We start from the raw sequence: 19,277 nt of genomic DNA on the forward strand, positions 1-19,277 counted from the left end.
TTTAATCCAATTTTGCTTATTTTAATCCATTTTGGTATTAAAATAAGCAAAATTGGATTCAAATAATAAGCGTTGCAGCTTATTTTAATGCCTTTTAATTTTCTGTGTTAGTTGAATTTTTGAATTTAAAATTTTTCGATAAACTTAATTTAGAATTCATTTAATCGTTAGTTATACAAAACAATTTTTTGCAATCCTTATTGAATTTTTGTTTATTGTAATTTTTATGTATTATAATTAATGCAATTAATTATTAATGTATTGTAATTTTTATTTTTTTTTTAATTTTATAATAAAAAAAACTTTTTTAACCCAATTCAAAAATTAACTTTTTTTTTAGAAAAAATGAGATTATTATTGATTCCATGAAGCTTTCGGTTTGAAATTGCGATATTTAAACCGTGAATATTATAATCGTATCACTTTCTTATCTCTGTCGTTTCTAATAGCCTCGGGTATATTGAAGACACGTCTTATGCATTTTTTTTTTTTTGGCCGTTATTCCCAAAGTGAAAGTATCCGACTTTAATATAAATGAAGATATATAACAGCGGGAAACCGGAAGATTCTTCTCTATTACACGATTCCCTTTACTTGTTACTAAAGTTCACAACTAAATTTTTTTTTAAATAACCAGAACAATATTACTTCCGGAATTTTGATTTACTTACGAAATTTGACAATGAAATATGTATAAAATAGAATAAAAATAGAAAACATTAATAAATTGTAGATGAATTATTATTTACAACGAATAATAAATTATTTTTATATAACAAATAATAATTGTTTGAATACTCAATATTTAATTATTTATATATTCAACATATTAATCGTTTAAATAATCATTAGTTATTAATTATAAATTATTAATTATTAATTATTAATTATTAATTGTTAATTATTTTAATTATTTACATATTGCAATCAATAATTATTTTAAAATTCAATATTATTTAATATTCTATTTTCAATTATTTAACAATGAATCTATATTTAATTAAATATTAATATTAAATTATTAACATCCTATTATTAAATTATTTAATTTCCCTAGTGCAGTAAATAAAAACCAGTGAATTTTTTAAAAGTAAATAAATAAAAGCCTAATGGAACCAATTAATAATCTCGATATAAGAAAATTTTACAAGAATTTTTTTTTCGAAATCATGAAAAAAATTCCAAGAAAGCATGTAAAATTTTTTTTGCAAAAACCAAATAACGATAAATGTAAATTGAATTTTCTCATTATATCTAAATATATATATATATTTTCCTTATATTTTGAACGAATTTCACCTAAAGTGTGTGTCCCTTTATATAACAATCTAAATAAAACTTGTTATTTTTTTTTTTTTTGCGATCAAAATAAGACAAAAGCAGAACAACACTATTTCTAATCGTTATAATTCGTTACCGCGAATGAATTAAAAACACAAAAAAAAGAAGTTTGCGCAACAACTACTAGAGCAGCGATGATAATAAATACAATATACATATGTGATATGTATACATGTTGTATATATATATATGTATATAAATGTATATAATAACTGTACAGTATCAACGGTAACGTCGATAATGATGGTAATAAATAACAATGATATAGCGAATCGTTTAATATATATTATACGAATGTGAAAGTAAACGTTTGTTTAACTTAAATATATACGTATATATTGCACCCTCTAAAACATTGTACGTCGTCGTTCTTTATAAGTCTTCTCATGGATATGTATAATTAATTTTTTTTTATATAGATATGTATATATATACTTCCATACTTTGATCCACGTTGATCGATCTATATATATTAAATTCTCTCGCTTATTTTCTTTTTTGTTTTGCAATTATGTTCGCGATATAATGTATGCTTTATATTATATATGTATGTATATACTATATGATAAACACAACGGATTTACACGACGGCCGATCCACATGGCGCTTTGGCGGTTTTATTGTGGCAGAGATTGATGCACTCAAGTGCTTATAGATACGTCTAAAGAACTCCTAATGAGCATACTCAAAACTCCTCTACAAACCACTTTCAATTAACTAGCGTAAAACTAGGGTTTTCCGCATCGTTCGACATCTCGATTTTTTTTTTTTTGTTGCTATTTTCAGAACGAGCGGCTATTGAAAATAAGAGTCGTTGCTCAATTTCTTTTTTCTATTTATAACCTTTTTATTTGATAAAGAAAAAAAATTCGAAATATTTAGGAAATAATAAAAAAAGGGGATTATAATAAAAGAAACAACTGTTTTTTTTAACACGCAACGACCCTATGAAGAGTTAATTTCTGAAAGACATATTTAATTATGTCGTTGGGCGAAGCGAAGGGAATATAATCGATAGCAAGTACAAAAGCTTTCTCTAACATCAATGGAGATAATTACACACCTTCGGCATAAACGACAAATTCTAATCATAATCAGCACAGTCAGATATATATATATTTATATTTGAAGAAAGGCCGTCCATTACGACCACCCTGAGGACCGCACTTTGTGGTTTCTAAACTAAAGCCGCTCGTTCTTTCATTAACATTATATCGTATCCACAATATCAATATTTATTTTACCTCTCTACTGGAGAAATACTTTCACTTTTTTTTCAATAATGTTTCAACTCTTCATAATAAATATCTTATTTCTACATTGAACAATAAATGTAGATTCGAAGAATGCAAATATTGAATTCATCCAACAAGAATTATTTTATTAGTTGACATATATATCTTATAATAAATTTTTATATTATTTTTTCGATAGAATATATATATTTAGGTACTATACATCAACAGGAAGTGAAAATTATTTCTCCAAAAGAGATTAAATTCTCCCAAAAAAAAAATAAAAATATTTGATTTTAATATCACGAAATGTCGATATATCGCCAAGTGGTTCGGCCATTTAAATTTAAACTCCTCGCAAGCAGTTGGTAGACTCTAAATATATATATTATTAGAATATAATTTTATATATATATCTCAAAAGAAAAACAAGATAATCACTAGGCCTAAGAGGTGACGCGGTGGTTGTGAATATTTCATCCCTCATTTTAAAGAGGCTTCGAGTCTATTAATTCCCGCATATATATATATTTATATTAATTCTTTATTTGAAAATATTTTACTAGAGGTCAATTTTAAAATCGTTCACTATTAAAATAAGTTTCATTTAAAAAAAAAAGACTGGAATTTTGACTGGAAACTTCTCAAATGACAGATGATTAGAATATATTAAAAAGTAATTTGAATTAAATTAAATTAAACACTGGAAAATTAATAATTTTGAAATTAAGCAACAAACAACAAATATTATTTTTCACATCAAGAGATTGCGTTTATAAATGAGTGCTTAAAATTTCAAAAATATTTCCCTCCCAATGGTTCAAAAAAAAAAACAAATTTTAATTAAAAATAGATAAAAATTAAAATCAGAAAAAACAAATTCCAAAATGAAGCATCGAACGAGCAAAAAATTCGAAAAAGAATCATCGATAGAAAAAATTTGAGACTTACAGCATGGATATCGCTATCTGAAAATCTCACACCTCTTGGTAAGGAGCTTATCAGCTCCCCCATTTGGCAATTTCCGATAAGAAAATTTGTTTCGATTGCAATAAATCAATGCGATAAGCCTCAGAGTGATTTTGATCATAATATAAAAAGCAGAAAACCAAGGCAAAAAATAAACTAAAGAAAATTAAAGAATGCATTAATATTATGGATGACATTTGAAAAGAAAACTAAAAGTGGAAAGACAAAAAGAGAGAAGGAAAAAGAAGACACCGCGTCACCGGACTTATTGTTGGTCACAGCATCCGATCACGGAACTTGGGATTAGAACGCAGTACTAGATTGTGGCTGTCTGAGTCCGCTGGGTCCACGGGGTACCATATGTGCCCCAATGCCCCCACCACCCCCGCTGCCAATATTATCATCATCATCATTATCACTAGCACCAACGGCCCTGTATCCCGGCTCCATGTCGTAGTCCGGCTCGAGCGCTGGATTCACTCGTCCGTTCGATTCATCCTTGCTGCCATAAATTCTTCCTACACCCGCTGCAAGAACAGACATTTGTTCACCTTCAGCGGGATCAGGTCCCACTCGTTGTACATCCTCAGGAATGTTGACAACACATCTAAATATATCATAACCCGGAGCAAGTCTACCTGAGAGGAAGAGTACTTGGGTGCCATATGACACGCCAATTAATGTCACTAATGACATCAACATTGCCATTGTTCGAAAGGGAAATAGTTGAACTTTATTTTCTTCATCGTAGCCTGGATAGTAAATAACTGGCGAGAGTCCCAACATTTCTTCACCACCGCTGAGTCTTACCAAAAATGCTATGATATATGCTGATAAACTGCCATAGGTGTTACAGTAGTCTTTAAAATGTACAACCATCAGCAATTGAGGAAACAGTATTACATATACAAGGTCTGAGCACATTGACCATAAACCGTAGATTGATGGTATGGTTAAGGCCATCGCTGTGCTGAGGACTCCAACAACTAAAATTCCCACTCGCATCACCCAGATGATCTCCATTTCGGATGCCTAATCGAGAAATAGTTTTTTTTTCATTTCACAGGTATTCATCAGACGCATGAATAAGCACTGAAGCTAATTTTTTAGAATTATGATTTAATAGAATTTTATTCTGTAGAAACAAGTCTTACTACCATATATCAGTTAAATCTGCTAAGCAAAATCGTCTATTTTGAACTGACTAAACAGTCATTTAAATTGACTATTCTGTTTAGTAAAATGTAAGGCAGCATTTTGTCGGAAAAAAATAACCAACAGAAACGAAATTCACAAATCTGATTGGTCGTCCACAATCTGCTTAAGTGTAGACAACAACAACAACGTGTATTCTCTTTTAAAGAACTTTATTACAGTTTTCTTGTGTGTATCAAATTGATACAAGAATTAAGATCAACTCATGCAACGTTTTGATTCGATATAAGGTATCAAATTGAACCAAATATTTAAATCATTTTCAAGAAATGATCCAGAATATGGGATCATTTTTTAATACCTGAATTGGTATCAAAGTATAACTGTCATGGCTGGCATGCTCTTATTGACAAGTTTATTAATTAATTTATTCACTGCATTGAATATTCAGATATTAAAAATACTTTTATTGTGAATTTTAAGAAAGAGAGAAGCGAAAACTTATAAATTGCGAGCAATTAAATAAGAAAAAATTTATTTCGAAATAAAATGAAATACACTAACCTTTATTTATATTCATCATATAAGATTTAAGTTAAGTTCACAATCACAACACTTGAAAATTTATAATTATTTTTATGGTTCAAATAATTATCAATAATTTATTTATTATAAATGAACAAAATTTAAGCAATGCACGCTTGATAAATATTTCTAATGCGTTGTCAAAATTAATGCAATTGAGGGCCTGGAAAGCACAACCGACGAAGCGCTCGGACTCAGGCAGTGAGTAGTGGGGATATTGCCAGTTAGGACGCACTCACACCTCCGGCTGCCTGCACAGGCAGCCAGTGAGAGCCAATCAGAGAGTCAGTAGATCGAAATATGGCAATATCCCCACTACTCACTGCCTGAGTCCGAGCGCTTCGTCGGTTGTGCTTTCCAGGCCCTCAATTAATAATTTCCTATTACACAATATCATAATCGACATATATGACATTTGTAAACAAACAGGGTTGGGAAACAAGAGCCCAAAATATATTCGTTCAAAGCAAATTTCAATCCTACCCAACTCTGCTTTAGACGAATATATTTTGGGCTCTTGTTTCCCAACCCTGTTTGTTTACAAATGTCATATATGTCGATTATGATATTGTGTAATAGAAAATTATTAATTGCATTAATTGACAACGCATTAGAAATATTTATCAAGCGTGCATTACTTAAATTTTGTTCATTTATAATAAATAAATTATTGATAATTATTTGAACCACAAAAATAATTAAAAATTTTCAAGTCTTATGATTGTGAACTTAACTTAAATCTTATGTGATAAACATAAATAAAGGTTAGTGTATTTCATTTTATTTCGAAATAAATTTTTTCTTATTTAATTGCTCGCAATTTATAAGTTTTTGCTTCTCTCTTTCTTAAAATTCACAATAAAAGTATTTTTAATATCTGAATATTCAGTACAGTGAATAAATTAATTAATAAACTTGTCAATAAGAGCATGCCAGCCATGACAGTTATACTTTGATACCAATTCAGGTATCAAAAAATGATCCCATATTCTGGATCATTTCTTGAAAATGATTCAAATATTTGGATCAATTTGATACCTTATATCGAATCAAAACATTGCATTCCAAAATGATACCTTCAAGTTTACAGTGATTTCAAAAATAATATTCTACAGAATAAAATTCTATTAAAACATAATTCTAAAAAATTATTTTTAGTGCTTATTCATGCGTCTCGTATATATTCATAACAAAGATTAATGAGAGATTTTTCTCTACGGTTTCTGGAAATTTGGATATACAGACAAAAAAAAAGTCTCGTCTTAATGTGATCATTATTGTTCTAATTTAAAAAAACAAACAGAACTAGAAATCAGTTAAGTCCAAAGAGCCAAGATTCCTTTTATCAATAATCAAGATTAAGACTTTTCTTTTACTGTATGACACACTGGACACAAAAATCATAAAATAATTCGCGTTAAATTGGATTCTAATTTCAATCTTAACTGACCCGGTTCTATAATTCAAGAGCATAAAAAAACTGATTAAATTTTAATTTAACTGCTACATGACTGCAAACCACTTTCATTTTTAATCGAGACGCGTATCAAAAAAGGATTTCAAGTCTTTATAAAATTTCAAAGAATACCTCTTTCTCTTTTGTCCAATATTTACCGACATTGAGCGTTATTTTCCCACTAAAGTGGAATTTTTCTCATCAATATTTACATCTATCGATCGGAAATAAAAATAAAAATGATTGGAAATTTTGTCACACAGGAAAAATATGAATCCTCTTCTATAGAGAATTATAAAGAGGAATATTGAGAGAAGAATCATAATCATATATAGGGGGAAAAAAAATAGTTAAAAGACTCACTCTTTGTCGAAAAATCAGCTTGTAGACATTTCTTGCAAACATCGAGCTTGCTGATAAAATACTGCTGTCCGCTGAAGACATCACCGCTGCAGAAACAGCCCCCAAACCAAAGAACGAAACAAAGTCAGGTGTCAGGTACTGAAGGACCATTGGCAGGATCATACTTGTCTCAGATTCCGTCAAAGGATACGGTCCTTTATATCCCGTTTCATTCCAAGCTGAAATCAAAGAAGCATTCGAAACAAAATTTAAAACATCCATTTAGAGTAGATTTTTAATTATTTAACCAACAAATAACATTAAATGCATTTTCATGGCACCAAAAACAATCTATTTCTCTACCGTAGTTCATCAATTAGATTCTCCTTATTATTTACTTTATTGAATGAAAACTCGTAGATAAATCGAGCTTACAAAATAAAATATTTATAAAACGCGCACATAAAGTCCAGTAGTTTATATATTCTGACGAGAGACCCTTTTCGCGATGTTTATTGAATACGCCTGAATGAGAATTCATATAGAACATGACAATATAGTCTTGAATAAAACACATTTCTTTATACATTTATATTCCATTTATATTCCATATTTCGTCTAAATTCGATGCTAATATTTTGCAATTTAAAATTCTGGGATTCAGTCAAGTTTGAAATTTCGATACAAGTTTGGAATTAGTTCCAGAAGCATGACTATATATATACCTATATTTATGTTACACTGGAGAGTCGTATTTATCACCCTCACCTTTGATGCAAGTGTCCCACATGGTGTGATCTCACGATATTATATTTACGATGTCTACCCCATCTATTTTTGCTATGTCCACGTTCCTAAGTATTACCAGTAGCAAGTCCCCCTTTTTACCCATACCGATGTCAAGTAGCAGGGTCGCGGGTGAACCGAGTCTAATTTAATCCTCTTGGAAAACTGCGACCCCATATCAAAACAAAATTTTCACGCTAGGGAGAATAAAGAACATAGAGAGAAAACGAATCAACCGAATTCATATTTGGAAAATTCCATTTTTTATCATTTAAATATTTAATTTATGTTCTATATATGAATTCTTAGATAAACGCAGTTTTTTTTGAATAATTTATAAAATTACAATGAAATGGTAATACAGAAACTTGTGAAAATAACAAAAATGTAAAATGTGATATAAAGTTTAAGTAAAAGTGTAATATGAAACAAAATTAATACCCAAATCATGCAAAAAGAACATGCAATATGAAAAATAATCAATGACTTACGAGTTGATTTGGCGATGGCACCAATGAGAACAGGAGGTATTGCCATGAGAATGCATCCAAAGGCAGCCACATAACTTAGGATTTGTGCCCTGGCAGCACTTTTTGACGATAAGACCCTTTGAAAATACACCTGCCAGGGAATGCCTCCGAAGATAAGCAACAGCCCATAATCTGCATAGGACCAATATTCCTTCGGATCAACTCTACCTATCCAATCAACATCCATTGAACTCAATGGAAGCACTTTGGGATTTCCCCAAGCGAATGGAATGCACATCCACTGTAATCAGAAATTTAAAAACAAAAATTAAAACAATTTTATAAAATACTGTACAATAATAATTAATACCATGTAATTTTAATTAATACAAGTGCTAATCAGTAAAATTGCATCATCATTCAACTGACCAAAAATGAAAGGAATAAAATGAGAATGAAAAGAACTTTTATACAGATTGGTAAGATGGAATGAATGAATCAAGATAGGGGAGCTGTGACCTGTAAATGATAAGGCTGAAAGCTTTTGCATAAACCTCAATATTCGCTTTGGAATCTTTATATAAAGAAGACATTTATTGCACTTATTCATTTTGAACCCTAACGTTAGTAGATAACCAATCAAGATTTTACTATAAATAATATCTAAATCAGCTAATCTTTCGAGATTATGCAACACGGAGATTAAGCCAAAGTTATAATATGCAAATTTTTCGAATCCAATTATAAACCTCGTCCCTCTATAACCGTCACGGTATGTTTAATTTATACAGCGAATTTTGAATTCATTAAATATTTGATACATTAGATAATATATTTAGAAAAAAAGGAATGGTCAAAATACTTTTTTTTTGAATCTATTTAAAAACTCACCAGTCCAATGAAGATGCAGAATAGTTGGATGACATCCGTATAGGCGACGGAATAAAGGCCGCCAAATAATGTATAAAAAACGGCAATTCCTGCACTAACAATAACTGATGTTTTATGATCCATGTCAATGATCACTGCCAATGTGGCACCAAGTGCAGCAAGGATTCCAGCGGCCCAGAAAACCTCACCACAAAGGGCCGGAAGAAATAGAAGGCCACCCATTCGTTCTCCAAATGCGTCCTGGAGAGGATCCAACATTGTGATGTACCCCTGCTGTCGCATCTTATTGGCGAAGAATATTCCACCTGCAACCGAAAATAAATACTTTCTTTTAATTTTGAAATGAAAACTTAATGTTGCTCCTGATAAGGAACGTTGCTTAAAATATTAATAAACCAATACAGAAGTCAAACAAAAACCAAAAATTTTAAACATTAAAATCATAAAATATGAAGGAAAACTCACCGAAAATAAGACTGAGAGAATATCCGAAGGGAGCTTGGCACCAGATCAAACCTTTGGTGTAAATTGCCTCGGCAGTACCATTGATGTAACCACCGCCGACCCATGTTGCCGTCATGGTGAAAATTCCGACAAATAATCCAATCGAACGACCGGCCAACATAACCTCCTCCTCGGAGTCGTTGCCGGCCTCTTTTTTTCTGGCGGCCCATATTCCCACGCCGAGAATAAGGATGTAAAATAAAAGGATGGAAATGACCCCGGCAATGTTAATCATCTTCGGGGAAGAAAAGTCAACTGGCGTAAATTCGAGCTGACCAAGACGGAGATCCGAGAGGTTCGGTATGCGATCTGATTTGGGAACGTTTGGAAACCTATATATGAACAAAAAAATTACATCCCAAACTTATTACCCAGGGTTTCTTTTTCTTTTTTTTTCTTTTGATAGGAAAAATTCTATTTTTTATTTGAAAAATTAAATTTAAAAATTATGCAAATCTGTTATAAAAAGTAGTTGGTAGTCCCATAAGTCTTGGGAATAAAATGTCCAGAGTCTGAAAATGATATCACACTTCTGAATTACTTGAGGTAATTTACCACCTCAAGTTAGTTTAATTTCCCAATTAAACTAGGCTCTAACTTAATTAGAGGTTTGAGTTTATCTCAACAGCAGGATTCTGTGAATAATTATAGACACCGATCAATATGGAATTTTGTCTCTTGCAACACATAAAATGTATTGGAATCTGTTTTCTGATTAGATAATCACTTGACTTTGGTCAAACTGACCTGTTGGATAGTTTCGAGAAATGGATTCATACCCTCGTTATGTAGATTTGTGTGTGTTCCCTTTGTTGCATCATATCAAAGCAAAATTATCTCAACAATCTCTCTCTCTGCCTCTCTTGTTACATTATTGAAAAGCGTTCTTTGTAATAATGTAACAAGTTGTTGAGATAATTTGAAAAACAAAGTCTACTAATTTAATGCAGTTTATAATTTAATACAAAAAATTAAAGTAGGTTAATTAGAAAATATTTCGAACATCGTTATAATATTATATTCAAAATCCTTAACAGCAGTATACTATTAATTAAAAGATGTTTCTAATTATTAAATAATTATGCTTTTTTTTCTTCTTCTAATTTTCGAAAGACTTCTCATTTCATCCAATTTTATGTAATTCGAATTTTTAAATTGCCAAAAATAGCAATTCGCCGAATTTTAATTTGTCCGAAATTACAAATGGCCGAACAAACAATCGGCAGAAATATTTCGGCGTAATTTTCAAAATTAACTAATCTCTCTAAAACTGAATCAGTGAAATTTGACTGAGAATCAGTGGGTCTATTCTCGCGATTTCAATCAGTGAAATTTCACTGAAAATCAGTTAAAAATAACTGAAATATCAGTAATTTTTCACTGATTGTCCAGTTAAAAAATAACTGAAATTTTCAATATGCGTGACAGAAAATTTCAGTTATTTTTAACTGGACAATCAGTGAAAACTGACAGATATTTCAGTAATTTTTAACTGATTTTCAGTGAAATTTCACTGATTGAAATCGCGAGAATAGATCCACAGATTCTCAGTCAAATTTCACTGATTCAATTTTAGAGAGATTACGATTTTATACAAAATTTTTAAGCAAACGAATTTTTGTTTAGCAGAATTTTTAGCTCCCGAATTTTTATTTGTACGAATTTTTAATTGATAAAATTTATGAGACGCCGAATTTTAATTTATCAAAAATTACAAATAGCCGGACAAACAATCGATATAAAGATTTCGGCGCAATTTATAAAATTGATCAATTAGAAATTATCAAAAAAATTGTGATTGGTCAATTTTAAAAATTGTGCCGAAATCTTTTGTGTCGATTGTTTGTTCGGCTATTTGTAATTTTTGATAAATTAAAATTCGGCGTCTTATAAATTCTATCAATTAAAAATTCGTACAAATAAAAATTTGGTAGCTAAAAATTTTGTTAAGTAAAAAATTATTACAAATAAAAATTCAGATGAATTAAAATTCGGTAGCTAAAAATTTTGTTAAGTAAAGATTCGCACAAATAAAAATTCGGTAGCTAAAAATATTGTTAAGTAAAAATTCTGTCAAATAAAAATTCGGATGAATTTAAATTCGATAGCTAAAAATTTTGTTAAGTAAAAAATTCGCACAAATAAAAATTCGGACAAATTAAAATTCGGTAGCTAAAAATATTGTTTAAATAAAAATTCGTATAAAAAGAAATTCTATCAAATGCTAATTCGAAAAATGAAAATTCCTCTAAAAAATAATTATTTCTAATAAAATTCTTTAAAATAAAAATTCTAATTAATGATTTTTCTATAGGATATAATCATGCGCCGTGATTATCATTAATCAACAACAACAAAAATATGGGTAGTTTAATTACGAGGATTATTATTTTAATTGGAAAATTTACGCTACATTATGAATAAATTACAATTAAAAATTGTAATAAAAATACATTGGGTGAAATTATTGTTCTATTATCTTGGATATGACCCGTGAAATGTATTGACAAGTTAATTAATTTTTCCAGTCTATTAGCAGCATTTGCCATGGATTATGTGTTAATTTACTGTACGTTATTATTCTAAAGTACAATATTGTGCTTTTTTGTAAAAAAAAAAATCGTATTCGCAATGAATTTGATGGAAATTTTATTTTGTTTGCAATTTATAACAATTTACACAAATTCACAACACGATCTTGAAGAAGATGACTATCAACGTCAATTTTATCATGAAAGTGTTGCTCAAAGTGAGTGTAAAATTATTTTTGGTACTTTTTGTACTTTTATTGTACATCGAGAAAAAATTTTTTTTTTTGATTTAAAGAATTTTTTGATTAAAAAAAAAAATTAATTTAATTCAAAGAAACTTCACTGAGAAAAATGTTTAGTCAGAGCAACCAAAATTTGGTTGGGCCAACAAAAAAGTTTTGTTGGTATTTAAGCAACCAAACTATTTTGTTGTGTTAACCAAATTATTTTGTTGTCGTAACCAAATTTTGGTTGGAATTTAAAAATGTTCAACCAAATAATTTGGTTGGCCTAACCAAAATTTTTGGTTGAGATAACTCTACGACTTTGTTTCAGTCAACCAAAATTTGGTTACAAGAACCAAAATTGTCTAACCAAACAATTTTGTTGCAAACACTAAATTTTTTTTCCCAGTGTTTCTTCTAATTAAAAACCCGGTTTTTATTGTTAAAAAAAAATTTATTATGTACAGAAACTTTTTTCTGGGTGTTTATTTTTTTTTTTTTTTTTAATAAAATTTGTTATAATATTTATAGGAGCCTGCTATGGAGAGTATTACACAGTTACGTATAAAATGAGATGTCATATATTTGAGGGACCTCAAATTTTTCATGCTCAACGTAAAGACACTCGGTATATGTGTAAAAAACCCGAAATAATTTCATAAAGAAAAAAAAATTGTTAAATTCGAATTAGATAAACAAAAAAATTGATTCCAACAACTGATTAAAAACAACAATCCCTTTTCTCTGTATTTAATAAACAAAATAAAAAATAATAGAAAACATTTTTTAAGGATTTAATTTTCTGTATATAGTAAAAAAAAAATGAGGGATTTGTTTGCAAATATTTTGGAAATAAAATACAAGAGGAAAAAAAAATGTGTTACCTCTGAAGACCCCGTGGAATACAGGCACGCAACAGCGGGGGACAACCTCACACGGGCAGAGGTGGCATATCCTGGTGAGGGCCTTTTCGTAGGGCCGACGATGATGGGGGACTGGAATTTGGGGGGCAGCAGTCACCCCACCGGAGCGAGGTCTTCTGGGAGGGGCTATTCCTTGTCCTAAACGCGAGGCCGCCCATGGGCGCTGATGGCCATCGATTTTCGCCCAACTCACTTGTCTTCTATTACTACCTCTGTTGTTGATTTGACTTCCTGAGTCGATCTATATGATCAAAAATTTTGTCTTCCTGAAACAAAAAAAAGGAAAAAAAAATTTTATTTCTCAACCTAGATTATATAGAGGTACTAAAAATAGTTATATTTTCCTAGAAATTTCTCTCTCGATTTTTTTTTATTAAAAAAAATACTTTGTCGGAACTTTTTAAATTCATTATTTAACGGATTAAAAATAAATACTTTGTCAGCTTTTTGTATATGTAGATTATAAAATCAAAGCATTATTTAACGCTTAATGAGAATTTTAGAATTTTTTTTTTTTTTTTTTTTTCTAAAAATGTAATTATACACAAGGTGAGCGTGTATATAGCATAAAGAAGAAAAAAAAATAATCAAGTGCTAACTTATTTTCTCTAGTGAAGAGGATAAGGTCAGGGGTGAGTTCTCGTCAAGGGCATCGGATTACTCTTGAGGTATAAACATAAGTACATATAGCTGAAGGTAATTCATGTTTTTGTAGACAAAGTATATTCTTATTGTCGAATAATAATTCCCTTTAAAAAAAATGGTTTCAAAATTTATATTGAAAATTATTTCTTTTTTAATTGTATAATACACGAAAAACATCTTTACCTGGAACAGCGATAAGTTTCATTGGAACAGCGAAATGTTTCACTAAAACAGCGAAAGTTTTCACTGTTCTAGATAAACATATAGCTGTTTCAGATATATAAAGATTTTTTTCCATGTTTCCTAGATTATGTCCCGATTATTGAAATTATCATTTTTTTAGTAATTATTATCAATAAATTGAAAATGAGAAAAAAAAATTGTTTCGCTTTTTTCCGAAGATTATATTCTTAAATGAATCATTAATTTTCACATTGAACTTCGGTTAAATCTTGACGTAGCCGCAGGGCAATATTATTTGCCAGAGAGATCGATGCTGGACGTCGACGACATTTCTACGTCGTGAATACTGATTGCGGTTGTCAGTGCATTAATTTCTTTAACGTTATTATAATGCTTACTCATTGTATATTCTTGACATACCCATAGAGTAAACTTTAAACCTTGCGTGCAACCCTGACATAATCGTGTACCAAGTCAAACGACCCTATACACACTCGTTTGTAAATAATAGAAAATCCTGATATTCAATTTTTTTGCATATATATCTCTAGGTATATAGAGTTGCATTTGAAATTCAAAAAAAAAAGGCAAAACAACAATTTTTTATCCCCCTAAAATGTTCTATTAGAAAAAAAAATTATTTTATTCATCGTGTATTATTTTTGTACCTTAAAAAGAACTAGAAATATTATCAGAAATTTTTAAATCTTGAAAATATGATTTGGTTTTACACACGTAAATGGGTCATTTTGTGAAACGTTATTGTCGGTTTACGTGTTTGCAATTGGTGGATAAATTTAGAGATAAATAACCCAGTTTTGTAGGATAAAATAGATATTCCATATATACCTACGTAGTAAAAAAATATCTTTTATGAAAAAAAAATTTAACCGTTTTTTTTAAATATAATAAATCAACAAATATTGATATAGAAATTAACAATAAATAAATAATAATAGTAACAATAATAATAGTATAATAATACTAATAATAATAATAGTATAATAATAATAATAATAATAATAATAGTAATAATAAATAATAATAATAATAAATAAATTAATATTATGTGGATCAATGTAATATTAATAAATACAAAAATAATTAATAAGTAAAAAAATAAATAATACAAAAAATGTAACAAATGTAAAATAAATAATAAAGAAATATTTATAAATAAATACAAAAAAAATGTCGTTTTAAAAATATAATTATTTTTCCCTTTTGATTACTAGAGAAAAAATTAAATATTTATTTCTCTATTCGGAATTGAGAATTCAAACCTCAGAAATCAATTTTTAAAATTTAATTACCTAACTAGATGTTAATTTATAAATTACAAAGTACTAATTACTAATTATTAATTATTAATTATTATAGTTAAAATTATTTAATAATAACATATAATAAAGGGAAATTGATGGGGGTTGATATATTGTAAAACTTAAAAAGTGTACAAGATAAAAAAAATAATAAAATATATTTTTTTTAATTTTTAGAAATAACTTTTCACTAAAAAAAAAAGAAAACTTAAACGAGAAACTAATTTAGATAATATTATAATAAATCATTATTATCAGTTAGATTTGTAAAAAAAATAAAAAAAAAAACATTAATCTTCTTAAGAGCCCCTCCCATTTTTATAGAAAAATACTCGGTATCGATCAATGTTACGTCAAACATTTGATTCTACTTTTATTATATTTTAATGCTACTTGAAGTTTCGAGTGTTAAAATAAAATTTTTCCACAATTTAAATATTAATATTCACGCAAAATTTAATATAATTTCAAAAACTATTTAATTATTCTAAAAATGCTATTTTATTAATCACTGTTAAAAAAAAACATTTAAAAAATTTGTTTTTAATTTTAATATTATAAAAGAAATCAAAAAAAAAATTAATTTAAACAAATAATAACATAAAAGTTTAACAGTATACATATATCTATTCTCTTCAAAAAATATTTTATATCATTTAATTTTTAATTTATTAATAAATTGTTAATATTAAATTAATTTATTATTTAATTAGTAAAATAGTTTTCAAAAAAATAAAGAGTTATTTTATAAAACAATATGAATCTTTTGATTATTATTTTGAAACTTATCATCACAGTAAAAAGTAAATCTTAATTTAAGATAAGTCTTAAATTCAGTAGTACTATAGCCATAATGTATTTAAATTCAAATTGCATGTAAAACTATTGCTTAGATTCAGCAAGGGCTGTTTAAAAAAAATGTTGCGTTTAAAAATAAGACACATTTTCTGTCTTAAAATAAGACTTTCTTTTTACTGTGTTATGGGGAGAAGTAAAAAATTCATTTTTTTTGAGTTTTGAGTATTATAAACTCTACTCACAATCGCGCGGGGTGATCGCCTCTCGTTGTTGGAACATTCGTTGCTCGTTACATCAGACGTCGAAACAATCGTGCGCTTCTCACAAAATTTATTAAAATATTAAATTTGTACTAATTATATATTGTTAATTACAAATAATCAATTAATTTTTTATTTATCATAACGAGGCACAACTCTTGCATCACCATAAAATTTTTTTTTTCTATTTTTATAATGAAAATAAAAGTCGTCTGACAATAATTTGTTTTGTTATTAAAGGAAGACTATTCCGATTTAATTTGCGAGCAGAGATTATATTACAAATAATCATTGTTATGTATATGTGTTGGTATATATACATATATATATGTATATGTATAATTGTGGAAAAAAAGTATATATATATATATATAGGTGATCCGAAAAAAATTGAGCGCAATTTTATTTTATTTTTTTTTTATTTTTGTCGTCGACGTCGCCGGTCGTCGGAGCGTCGTAGTTTCGACGTCCCAAACGTCGCGGCGGACACCCCGCACTGAACCGGTAGTTTCCTTCGTAGTCCCGCAAATGAAAATTGTTGGAGGGATAGGATGTAATATTGATTCGGTGACGTCATGTTCGTTTGCACGGGGATGCCAACCCCCTCTTCACCCACGCAATATTAGTTCCGCGGTTTTGGGGTAGGGGGCGTGGATTGGTAGAAACACGATTCTGCGCGGGGTTGTTTTACCCCGCGCACTATATATATATAGTGTCGAGAGAAACAACGGGAAAGCTTATGATAAGGGGTGGGAATATCTTATTAGGACGAATGTGACAAATATAGACGTACTTTCAATGTATGTGTGTGTGTGTAATTTTACATATTTTCAGATTTTTCTCTAAAAAATTCATTTGTAAAAAAAATCTACCTCCAAATTGTTAGGGCAAAAAAAAAATCTATAAAAAAGTTATATTGTGAAAAAAATTTTTTAAACTCGAATCAACGAAACAATTAAACTTTTCTTTTTTTGTCAATAAAAAAAAAACCGTATTTTATAATAATAGCAATTGTTATTGCTGAAAATCGAAATCGTAGCAAAAATTCGTTTTGTAAAAGAAACAATGGGAAAAAATTTTCAGTTTTGCATTCATATAAATTCGTTTGCTTTTTTGAAAATGGAAAAATGGTTTTTTTGTTTTTTTTTTTTTGCAAATTAAAGGGTGGATTATAAAAAAATATAATAATTTAATAATAATAATGAAAATAATAGAAAGAATAATATAATAATGATAATAAATATATAAATATAATAATAATTTTATATATATAAATAAAATAATAATACGAATATGACTGTATAAACAAGTTAAACACATATATGCTGTGGAGATTTACTCTAGTTCTAAAATTATGCAGCTTATATTAGGTTTCCTTCTAAGAAACAAATTCTCATTTACACTCTAGTAAATTGTCTATTATTATACCTTTATATGTATAACCAAGGTAGGGTGCCAGTGAAAATAGTGAGCTTTTCATTGATTACAACTATAGACAGACTATACTTGAATTGTCTAAGAGAGAAAACGGTAACATTATTGCTTAAAATAGCTTCTTTACTTTGTAATCCCCCTTCTTATAATGGAATGAATGACCAAAGGTGTCTTTCCGTATCCCATTATAAAGCGATTCTTTATATATATATATTTACACATATATACACAGCTAGGGTATTTCCTATAGAAAAAAAAATAAAATTATTATTTTAATTTAATTAACTTTCTTTATTATTATTATTTTTCTATATTTATAATAGTCGATAAGAAAAAAATGTATCAAAAAGAATAAATTATAAAAAATAAAAATTGTTGAAATTGATAAAAATAATTATGGAACAATAGAAATTTATTTATATATCTGAAATTTCAACGATTCTTCTATATACCATTGTAAAAATTTAAATTTGTTCTCCGAAACGAATGTATATTTGCGAATATTGTTCGGACTGAATCGAAAATTCTATTGTTAAATTTTACATACATGCGACAACAAAATAATAACGAAAAAGAGATGCAGAAATTCGTCCCCTAAACAGATTACGTAACCAACCAATTCTTCAATATTATTCAATTTACAAAAAAAAAATTGAGAATTCAAATAGAAAAAGAAGAAATATATAAATATTTTCTATACAAAGATTTTTCATTGATATATAACTATACTTGTCTATATATAAACTATATTTTGGTAAGTTAAATGTAAACGGTTTGCCAAATTGTGCGTTTGAATGAGCGGCTGACCAAAACCGCATACAACCACTGGTCTGATTTTAACTTGAAATTATTTTCACTGAAAATTCTACTACTAACGTGTTCGAGAAATTAAACAAAAATATCGATATACATCTTGGAATTAATTTGAATAAAAAATATTCTAACTCATTTATTTGTTGCAAATATATTTCATTTCATTGAAATAAAAAATTTATTTGAGCCAAAGAAAAATTTATTTCTGACAAATAAAATTTTTATTTGACCCAAAGAAAAATTTATTTCTGACAAATAAAATTTTTATTTACGCCAAATAAATAAGTTAGTAGGCTCTGAGACAAATATACGTTTATTTAATTCAAATATATTTTATTTGATTCAAATAAATCATCATTTCTCTGGGTGTGGTAAGCAAATAAATATCAAATTTTATACCTAGAGAAATT

The 19,277-nt window shown here is 28.4% G+C and overlaps 1 protein-coding gene across 1 annotated transcript; it reads right to left on the minus strand.

Moving 5' to 3' along the window:
- Nucleotides 1-1,283: 1,283 nt before the first annotated feature.
- LOC127284654 (high-affinity choline transporter 1) lies at nt 1,284-17,161 on the minus strand. Its single transcript, XM_051310211.1, has 7 exons — nt 16,603-17,161; nt 13,374-13,678; nt 9,696-10,066; nt 9,231-9,535; nt 8,361-8,640; nt 7,105-7,322; nt 1,284-4,577 (listed from the first exon to the last, which is right to left on the minus strand). The coding sequence occupies exons 3-7, from the start codon at nt 9,967-9,969 to the stop codon at nt 3,849-3,851; spliced, it is 1,806 nt and encodes a 601-aa protein (XP_051166168.1). The 5' UTR covers nt 9,970-10,066; nt 13,374-13,678; nt 16,603-17,161; the 3' UTR covers nt 1,284-3,848.
- Nucleotides 17,162-19,277: the final 2,116 nt, after the last annotated feature.

Source organism: Leptopilina boulardi, unplaced genomic scaffold (assembly GCF_019393585.1).
Source record: "Leptopilina boulardi isolate dan_hultmark-lab unplaced genomic scaffold, ZJU_Lbou_2.1 LbouV2_325, whole genome shotgun sequence".
Taxonomy (NCBI): Eukaryota; Metazoa; Arthropoda; class Insecta; order Hymenoptera; family Figitidae; genus Leptopilina; species Leptopilina boulardi.

Excerpts from the sequence above, each read along its gene's own strand:
- LOC127284654 (XM_051310211.1), bottom strand. The coding sequence starts at position 9,969 with ATGATTAACATTGCCGGGGTCATTTCCATCCTTTTATTTTACATCCTT. Across the intron at positions 7,323-8,360 it reads TGCCATCGCCAAATCAACTC|CTTGGAATGAAACGGGATAT; the intron begins GTAAGTCATTGA and ends CTTTGATTTCAG. Across the intron at positions 4,578-7,104 it reads AGCTGATTTTTCGACAAAGA|GCATCCGAAATGGAGATCAT; the intron begins GTGAGTCTTTTA and ends TTTCTCGATTAG.